Source organism: Danio rerio, chromosome 3 (genome assembly GCF_052040795.2).
Source record: "Danio rerio strain M-AB ecotype USA chromosome 3, GRCz13ab, whole genome shotgun sequence".
In the NCBI taxonomy this organism is placed as follows: domain Eukaryota; kingdom Metazoa; phylum Chordata; class Actinopteri; order Cypriniformes; family Danionidae; genus Danio; species Danio rerio.
In genome coordinates, this window is record NC_141023.1 from 52,636,007 (window position 1) to 52,646,045 (window position 10,039).

At 50.8% G+C, this 10,039-nt stretch overlaps 1 protein-coding gene across 1 annotated transcript; it reads left to right on the forward strand.

Moving 5' to 3' along the window:
- Positions 1 to 6,964: 6,964 nt before the first annotated feature.
- Positions 6,965 to 7,997, forward strand: LOC147846052 (uncharacterized). Its single transcript, XM_087245170.1, has 3 exons — positions 6,965 to 7,147; positions 7,222 to 7,791; positions 7,871 to 7,997. The coding sequence occupies exons 2-3, from the start codon at positions 7,420 to 7,422 to the stop codon at positions 7,967 to 7,969; spliced, it is 471 nt and encodes a 156-aa protein (XP_087101296.1). The 5' UTR covers positions 6,965 to 7,147; positions 7,222 to 7,419; the 3' UTR covers positions 7,970 to 7,997.
- The last annotated feature ends 2,042 nt before the right edge of the window (positions 7,998 to 10,039 follow it).

The window sequence follows — 10,039 nt, forward strand, 5'->3', positions numbered from 1 at the left end:
GGGATTAGAGAAGCTGGGGTTTGAGCTGGGAGCGGAGGCGGCCTCACGCTCGCGCTGCTCGTGGTAACTTGGAAAGGGTGGGCAGGCAGATTATGAGTTTGGGCTTGTGCTTCCTGTAGCGACTCTGCGCCAAGGATGGACTTCTGGTTCCACTAGCGGAGGCAAGCTCACGCTATACTGGCGGCTCGAGGGAGCATGCCTAGAGCCGGCGTTGATTCCTACTTCCGGGGATTGGGTTCCTGGGTCATCGGGACCCGGGGCTTGCAACAGACTCGCTGAAGGCCTGCTGCTGTGTTCGGGTCTGAAGGATGGGCTTGGATCTGGTCGCTGGTATGGGTTGTGTCGAACCTGGCTGGTTTTCTTCGTGGCTTTGGATGGTGAAGTGGTGGATGGTAGTGGTGCTCCAGATTGCAGGGAGTTATACACCGCCAGGAGTTCGGCTTGGGTGGTTCGGCGCGGAACGGTGACGCCTGCGCTGGCCAGTTCTTGATGGAGGTTGGAGACCGTGTTTTTCCCCGTGGCCGGGATGGAGGATCTGGCTGAGGCAAAGGATGAGGCTGGAGAAGATTGCCTTCTGGGAGATGGAGAAGGTGAGCCCCTTCATGATTGAGCGGCCGTGGTTCGGGCTGAACTGCGACCTTGAGGTGGAGCCGCGGGCTGAGCTGATGTGTTCTGTGAGGCTGCGGTGCTCTGGGTGCCGGCAGGAGATCTCGGAGGGGCCTCGGCAAGGAAGGCGTCGTCCTCTGCGAAGAGATTAATCTCTGACATGATTCAGCGTTGAAGGTTGAATGCTAAAGTCGTGAGATGCTGCAGGTAAGACAGCTTTGGTATATATAGGGGTTTTTTCAAGAACTGATTTGATAATGGGATGATTGTCAATTACGTATTCGATACTGAAACTTCTGCGCATGCTCCTCCCGAAATTTGTTTACAAACATCACTATCAGCTTTGCAGGCCAAAATCACAAAGTGATAAAAACTGACTAAACCAATGAATCTCATCATGCATTTTGTTTTAAACAACAATTGCATGCATTTTAAGCATGTTAAAACAGTTTTCAAGTGAACAGAAAGCTTTTTTGAGGAAGACAGAAACAATGGTTGGATTTGAGCTCTGGAGCTGTATTGTTGCTTCTCACAATGTAAAATGAGCTTTGCAGGCCAAAATCACAAAGTGATAAAAACCTGAATAAACCAATGCAACACATCTTGCTTTTTGTTTTAAACAACTAATGCATGCATTAAGCATGTTTTAACATTTTTCAAGTGAATAGAAAGCTATTTTAAGGAAGACAGAATAATGGTTAGATTTGAGCTGTATTCATGCTTGTCTCGCTGTGATATGAGCTTTGCAGGCCAAAATCACAAAGTGAGAACAACTGACTAAACCAATGAAACTCATCATGCTTTTTGTTTTAAACAACTAATGCATGCATTAAGCATGTTTTAACAATTTTCAAGTGAATAGAAAGCTATTTTAAAGAAGATAGAAAAATGGTTGTATTTGAGCTCTGGAGCTGTATTCATGCTTGTCTCGGTGTGATATAAGCTTTGCAGGTCAAAATCACAAAGTGATAAAAACTGACTAAACCAATGAAACTCGTTGTGCTTTTTGTTTTAAACCACAATTGCAAGTATTTTAAGCATGTTTTAACAATTTTCAGGTAAATAGAAAGCTATTTTGAGGAAGACAGAATAATGGTTAGATTAGAGTGCTGGAGCTGTATTCATGCTTGTCTCGCTTTGATATAAGCTTTGCAGGCCAAAATCACAAAGTGAGAACAACTGACTAAACCAATGAAACTCATTTTGCTTTATGTTTTAAACAACAATTGCATGCATTTTAAGCATATTTTAACAATTTTCATGTGAATAGAATGCTTTTTTAAGGAAGACAGAATATAGGTTAGGTTTGAGCTCTGGAGCTGTATTCCTGCTTGTCTCGCTGTGATAAGAGCTTTGCAGGCCAAAATCACAAAGTGAGAACAACTGACTAAACCAATTAAAATCATCATGCTTTTTGTTTTAAACAACTATTGCAAGCGTTTTATAAATGTTTTAACAATTTTCAAGTGAATAGACAGCTATTTTAAGGAAGATAGAATAATGGTTAGATTTGAGCTCTGGAGCTGTATTCATGGTTGTCTCTTTCCCTGTAATAAGAGCTTTGCAGGTAAAAATCACAAAGGGATAAAAACTGACTAAACCAATTGAACTCATCATGCTTTTTGTTTTAAACAACTAATGCATGCATTTTAAGCATGTTTTAACATGCTGAACATGCTGAACGGCTCGTATAGTTACCAATAGATGTCAACACAATATTTTGAACCTGGTTTACTCCTATTATCGCAGTTTTTTTTTAAATATGTGGTTTTTCTTTTGTTCATGAAAAGCGTCTGTAAACAGGGTCGAAACAACTGTAAATAGGACTCGGGGGGCTTCCGGTTTGGTTGACAACATGTGAAGACGTGTTTGACGGTCCTCCATACTGAACTACACATATTTTTAACCACAAACGCATTCTTGACCAAATTATGCCGAAATCAAGTAATTAAAACACCAGAGTCTATTTAAAGGCGATTTATAGTTAATTATTTTTCTGCTTCTGGACTTTCTCGAGCCTAATTGACTATGCCTGGCAAGCGCAACAAAACTGATAAGATGGCGGAACACGTGAAAGGGGGAACAGTGGAAAGCAGAATGGAAACTAACCAAGAGCTCGTCCTCCGGGAAATAAGAGTACTTAAATTGGAGCTACTCATGAAAATGGACAAAAAGCCGAAGCTCAGGCCACTAAAATTAATCACAATCGAGAATCGACAATCGAGACGCAGGTGCTTCCACTGGATGAAGCTGCGAACGGGCAGTTAGATGCAGTGAGTACACTACAATGAGAAAGTAAAAAAAATTCATTTTGAAAACAAAATGCATTGATTTTATTTTTTTGCTGTTTGAAACAACTAACACTCATTTGGGGGATGGTGGGTCTCTAGCAGGGGGGGTCTTTGAAACGACCGCTGGCAAACGCTATGGATGAGCTCATCGGGGGCGTTGGTTAGACCAGGGGGAGAGCCCACCAAGCCATGCCCGGATAGAGACCACTCTCCCCGGCATGACCCGCGCCTGGAGGGGGGGTAGCGCGTCCCTGGGTTTCGCTGACCTGCCGTCGAGTTTTCGATAACAGACAGATATGAAGGACTTAGTGCAATTTTCGATTTAGCGGTTGAACGAACCAGGGGTCTAAAGAGGGGCCCGTTGCCCCAAAACAAGCGTTCAAACCCGGGCAAACCAAGTGCGCGCTGCTGCCCTGGTCCTACGAAGGACCCAGGCCTCAATGGCCAGCAAAGCTGCCCCAAAACAAGCGTTCAAACCCGGGCAAACCAAGTGGGCGCTGCTGCCCTGGTCCTACGAAGGACCCAGGCCTCATTGGCCAGCAAAGCTGCCCCAAAACAAGCGTTCAAACCCGGGCAAACCAAGTGCGCGCTGCTGCCCTGGTCCTACGAAGGACCCAGGCCTCAATGGCCAGCAAAGCTGCCCCAAAACAAGCGTTCAAACCCGGGCAAACCAAGTGCGCCCTGCTGCCCTGGTCCTACGAAGGACCCAGGCCTCAATGGCCAGCAAAGCTGCCCCAAAACAAGCGTTCAAACCCGGGCAAACCAAGTGGGCGCTGCCGCCCTGGTCCTACGAAGGACCCAGGCCTCAATGGCCAGCAAAGCTGCCCCAAAACAAGCGTTCAAACCCGGGCAAACCAAGTGGGCGCTGCTGCCCTGGTCCTACGAAGGACCCAGGCCTCATTGGCCAGCAAAGCTGTCCCAAAACAAGCATTCAAACCCGGGCAAACCAAGTGCGCGCTGCTGCCCTGGTCCTACGAAGGACCCAGGCCTCAATGGCCAGCAAAGCTGCCCCTAAACAAGCGTTCAAACCCGGGCAAACCAAGTGCGCGCTGCTGCCCTGGTCCTACGAAGGACCCAGGCCTCAATGGCCAGCAAAGCTGCCCCAAAACAAGCGTTCAAACCCGGGCAAACCAAGTGCGCGCTGCTGCCCTGGTCCTACAAAGGACCCAGGCCTCAATGGCCAGCAAAGCTGCCCCAAAACAAGCGTTCAAACCCGGGCAAACCAAGTGCGCGCTGCTGCCCTGGTCCTACGAAGGACCCAGGCCTCATTGGCCAGCAAAGCTGCCCCAAAACAAGCGTTCAAACACGGGCAAGGCCAGTGGGCTGAACACCATGGGAGTCAGGGGTCCATGGCTGAGCTGCTAACCCGTCTCCCAGCGTCCGTCACCCCGCAGCAAACATGAGACCTTATCGCTCACGGAGGTTAGAACAACGTGCGGCTGGTGCCCCATACACGAGCCCAAGGCCGGTGGTGACCCATTCACAAACCCAAAGACCGATTGGGCCACCAGCGGTACGTCTTGGCCAGTTGGGTCACCAGCAGCACGTCTGTCTTGTCCGTGCGGTTTAGAGGAGTTAGTGTCCCCGGGCTTAATAGTGGGGTGCCCGGGCACTGCTGGTGATTAGGTGCAAATCTGGAGGGTCCTTTGGAACCAGCGCTTGCTCCCGGAGAGTGTGTGTACCTCGGGCATTGCGCGCCGGGCACAGGGCCCCCACCGCTGGATGTCAGAGTCTCCGGGCCAGGGAGGGGAGCTGGGCTGGGCTTGCCATCCCCGGAGGGTGTGTGTACCTCGGGCATTGCGCGCCGGGCACGGGGCCCCCACCGCTGGATGTCAGAGTCTCCGGGCCAGGGAGGGGAGCTGGGCTGGGCTTGCCATCCCCGGAGAGTGTGTGTACCTCGGGCATTGCACGCCGGGCACAGGGCCCCCACCGCTGGAGGCCAGAGTCTCCATCAATAGTTCACCAGCGGCTCCATCAATGGTTCACCAGCGGCACATCTTTATGCATCTAGCGCCAAGGTCCAGCAGGAAAACGTTATGCATCTAGCGCCAAGGTCCAGCAGGAAAACATTATGCCTGGCGCTCACCGGGGCGTTGGTTAGACCCAGGCCCGAGCCCACCAAACCATGCCCGACGGGAGACCACCCTTCCCGGCCTACTTGTCGGGACGTCCCGCGCCTGGAGGTTTTTGCCCGACACCCACAATCTCTGACCTGCCATCAGGGTTTCGGGGAAGGCGACAATTTACGGACTTAGTCTCTGACAGTCCAGTCGCCAGTTGTGACTGATCGATAGGAGCTAGTGTGGCGCCCCAGGGGCTAGGCCCCCACCCAGGCCCCCCAAAGCACCAATGGGGTCGGCCTCTTTGGGTGTGGCAGATCCTCCCCGTCCTGGGCGCTCTATCAGGGAGGCGTGGGGGTGTCCCTCAGCACACAGCGCCCCCCCTTCCCGCCCCGATCTGTGGGTAAGGACCCAGATGGCCTGTCTGGCTAAATGACCCAGAGCTTGTCTGCTGCTCAGCCCGCCCGCCAGCCCGCCCCCCTGGAGTCCGTTTCCCCCGCGCCGATACTCGGCCCGTGCCCCCGCCCCACGCCCTGCGAGGGCTGGGGGATGTTCGGTGGGTTCGGTCGAGTCACCCGGCGTGGTGAATCGAGCCCCCAGGGGCAGCATAGGGAACGAGCTGGTGTAGGCTTCGATTCTACCCCCGCCCGAGTGTGTGCGTCTGCATCCCGTCCGTCCGCCCGCAACGCCGCCCACCCCCTGGGTTTATCCTTGCTGGCTCCCGGCTGACCCCCACCCCGCCTACCCTGCTCCCGGGGGGAGTGAGGGTGGTTGGTTGGGGGGGAAGCTAGTGGACTCCGGCGAGGTTAAACGTGCCAGGGGTTACGGGCTGTCTGGACCCCCTTTTCGATGGTTGGTGCGTATCCATGTTGGTTGTAGCAGGTCACAAAAGCTCCCGCGGCTGGTGCGTGTGGAGCTGTTCCCCCCCCCCAAAAAACGGCGCATGTTCGATGGGGCTCAAACAATCCCCATTTTGGGGTGGAAAAAGTGAACGAGAAAGGCTGTGGAAAAGCTCCCGCTGGCCAGAACAGCAATGAAGGTGGGATAGGGAGTGAGGTGGGACACCCCTTCCCCAACTCAAGTCGTAACAAGAGAGAGGTGTCGAACTGCTGACCGGGGCAACGATGAAGGAGCGGTGGGGTGCATTGTTTAACGGGACACCCCCCCTCTGGTTCCTTTGAAAAGGGGGGAAGGGAGTGAGGTGGACACCCCTCTCCCCCCTACTTGAGAGTCGTAACAAAAGAAGGCTTGAACCGAATGGATCTCCGTAGGGCATCGGCTTACACCCCCTGGTGCGGGGGGGTGTCCTTCCCCTTTAAGAAATACGGGTCCACCAACGTGATGACGCGGAAGTGGACGCCGCCTCCGCCCGCCTATCAACCGCCGCACGTGGCGTGTGGGCCCCTTTCCCCCTCTGCATTGGCTCCAGCACGGTCATGGCTGAATGTATCCTATGCTTCAACGTCTACAGCCGGCTCGCGCCTCACCTGACGGCCGTTTACAAGGTGAACAAGCGGACGAGAAGCGGCTGCTGCTCACACTGGCCGCCGGCCGCGTGGTCACGCGGAAGTCGCCGTGCCCGGTCCCGGGCTGTCGCAGGACGCCAGCCCGCCTGGACAGGCACTTGAGGCAGCACGCGGAGCTCTCGAATGGGAGTCATTCGGGGGAAAGGGGGGCAGACAGACGTGGCTGGATGAACCAACGGCTGCAGGTGGCCTTGGTTTAATTTCCTCTCTGGGTCACCAGCAGTTCTTGGTTCATCCAGCCACGTCTGTCTGCCCCCCTTCCCCCCGAATGAGTCCCATTCACGGGGGAGAAGGGCAGACAGACGTGGCTGGGTGAACCAAGAACTGCTGGTGACCCTGAAGAAGAAACGAACATTTCCTCTCCGGGCCACCAGCAGCTTTTGGTTGAGCTGCTGGCGCCCCGGTGAACAGGTCACCAGCAGTCAAGAGCTGTTGGTGACCCAGAGAGGAAATAAAACCGTTGGTGGTCTAATCTGTCTAATGTCCTTCACCAGATAGCCTCGAATCCAACCCAAGCACTAGGCAACAGTGGCGCTCCTCTGGCTTTCTGACTGGCTACCTAACCTCCATCTCTGGGCACCGCTGTGGAGTCTTCCAGAATCTCACAATCCAGGAGGTTGAAGAGGCCTCCAGAAGCCCCGACGAGTCTGCTTATGTCATTAATGTGAGTATGGCGCAAGTAAGGTGGGGGTCACCAGTAGCATGCTCTCTCACTCACTGCTTGTTCTCTGACGGCAGATTACCACTCACAAAACAAACAGAGCCTTTGGGGCGGCGCAGCTGTCCCTAAACAGGGAGGAATACAGCTGGTTCCGCAGGTTTTTGGCACTGCGGGCTGGTCTCCCCGGAGGGAGCCAGGCTACCTATTTCTTTTTCACTTCCAGAGCCAGTCCTTGTCGGACCCTGAACAAGTACTTTCAGTCTGCTTGGGTCAGTATGGGCCTTCCAGGCAAACCCACCTTTACTGACGTACGGACTGCGATCGCGACCCATGTGAGTAGGCATTGTGACGCCCCTGTAACTACCAGCGGCGGCTTCGATCCTAATCAAGCTTCTGTCTCTCTCCGACGCAGGCAAAGAATGCACACTCCTCAGAGGATCGCCGCAAGGTGGCGCAATTCATGTGCCATGACACTTCAACCTCAGATAAGTTCTACGCACTTCACCTCGGACCTCTCCAAGCACGCGAGCGCCGCTCTGTTTGAAAGGGCCCTGGTGGAGGAGGAGGAGGAGGATGTTGAGGCAGCGGGCACTGAAAGCCCCCCGCGGAAAGGGCGCAAGAGGACAGAGACTCCCGTCTCTCCCCTGGTAAAAATCAGATTCTCTTTGGCGTGGACAGCAGAACGTGTGGCATTGGCTAACTGCCCTTTATGTGTCTCTTTTCCAGGAGGGAACCAGCAGGAGGACGCTGCCATGGCGCCCTGCCAGGGGGAAAAGCCAGGGCGCTCGCCCGCTCGAACAAACAGAAGACTCTGAATCGTCCTGAATAAATATTGTACAACTTAACGGTCAAATGGTGTTCAGTGTCTTCATTATTCCTTTTATTTATTACCTGTGTGGTAAAAGTAGATTCAGTAGGGACAAAAATGAGCCCTGTCTTCTTAGTTCAACGCTGTATGCCTGCTGCGTCCAGGTTCTGCCTTGGCTACGTTCCGATTGGGACAGATTATCCCTAACTTGTGTGTTAAAAGTGTCACGTGGGATGCCCTCTTCCAGGTTCTGCCTTGGCTACGTTCCAATTGGGACAAACTATCCCTGCCTTGTGTGTTAAAAGTGACTCGCGGGACGCCCCCGTCCAGGTTCAGCCTTGAATGATAGCTCATAGGGAGAATTAATCCCTTTTGCAGCACAAGGAGGTGATGGGCTGGACAAATCTGTCTAGGTCTGCAAATGCTTTGAACACCCAGAAGGCCTTGAGTCCAATTCTGTATATTAGAAAGCTTCTCCCGGGACAGCTCGGTCCTTTGAGATGCATGAATAGGTCAGGACAGGGCAGCTGTGGAGTGGAGGTTAACTTTATGGAGAAGTTGCAAAACTTAAAAAAGACGTTGTATACTAGAAGCAAAAATCGAGCATTTGGAAGCTAGATCTCATCGCTGTAATTTACGCATCACGAGTATAAAAGAGAGACAGGAAGAAGGGAAGCATATCCCTGATTTCATATCTGAACTGCTTAAGGACTCGCTGCAGCTGGATAAGGCCCCTGTATTAGATCAGGCACACAGAACTCTGATAGCGCGACCAGAAGATGGACATCCAGCAAGGGCATTTGTAGTAAAGTGTCACTATTTCCAGGAGAGAGAATTACTGCTTAAGAAAGCCGTGTAGAGAAGGGAGATTGTCACGTCCGACGTGGACAAGATACATCTTCAGCCCGACTATACTCAAAAAGTCATGAAACAGCGGTCAGCTTTCAATGAGGTTCGTGACATACTCAGAAGCTGTGAAGGTGTACGTTATGGTCTATTCTATTCTGCCGAGTTGAGAATCACCGCGAAAGACGGAGTGAGGCGGAGCTTCAAAGATGCAAAGCAAGCTTTGGACTTTGTGAGAGACACCCTGAAACCCTAAGGTGTTGCAAACGCTGCAACTTCAGTAAATTGCTAACTAATGCTTGGTGAGTTAAACGTCGATTTTTGGGGCTATTTCTGTGTTTGGACTTAATCTGATTTCCTTTCAATGACTGTGTCGAAAGACATCTATGGAACAAAATCAATGCCAAAAGTCTTGAATTAAAAAGCTTGTTGAATAGCACAAACTGAACAAAATAATACACCGTATTAACAAGTTCTTGCATTTTAATGACTTGAATTCCAGGGTTTGTATTTTTAGGTCCTGAAATTTAACATAGCTGTTTATTTAAGCTGTGAATATTTCAATTCAGATTTCACTCAAAATATTCAATACCCTTTAAAATATGATGTATAATATTCAAAAGGTAATTTTCAGTTCATTTTATTTCAGTTCAAATATTCACTTCCATAAATTCAGTGGTTCAAATTTGACAATTAAAATTCAACATTACATCCGGGAACTGCAGGAGAAGCAATAGATTGCAGATTGAAGATCGCCAGCTGCTCTAGCTTTCACCAGCAGGTGGAGATGGAATAATGTAAGATTTTTAACCCAGCAAACAGGGGAGAAAACAGCTAATAGAAGCACAAAAGTACAATTTAATATTAATATCAATGATTAAAGGTAAAATTAAGGTAAAATGATTAAATGAGGTTTTAGTCATCTATATTTGCCCTTATGTAACGGAAGCCAGCTGGTGATCTCGTAAATCTTCTCGGATCCAGCGACAGACATTGTTCTGCAATCTTAAGCATCCTCGGATCCTCCCATGCCGGCTCGTTCCCTGCTCGGACCGGTGCGGTTACTTGCACATAAACTATGACAAGCCGTTTAAGCATTTAAACCTTTTTTTGACTATCCATGAATATATTTAGAGATACCTCTAATTATATTTAGACTAGTCATAATTATAATTCGACTAGTCAGAATGACAATTAGAGATATCTGCAATTACAATTGTACTAGTATGAAATCAGATTGG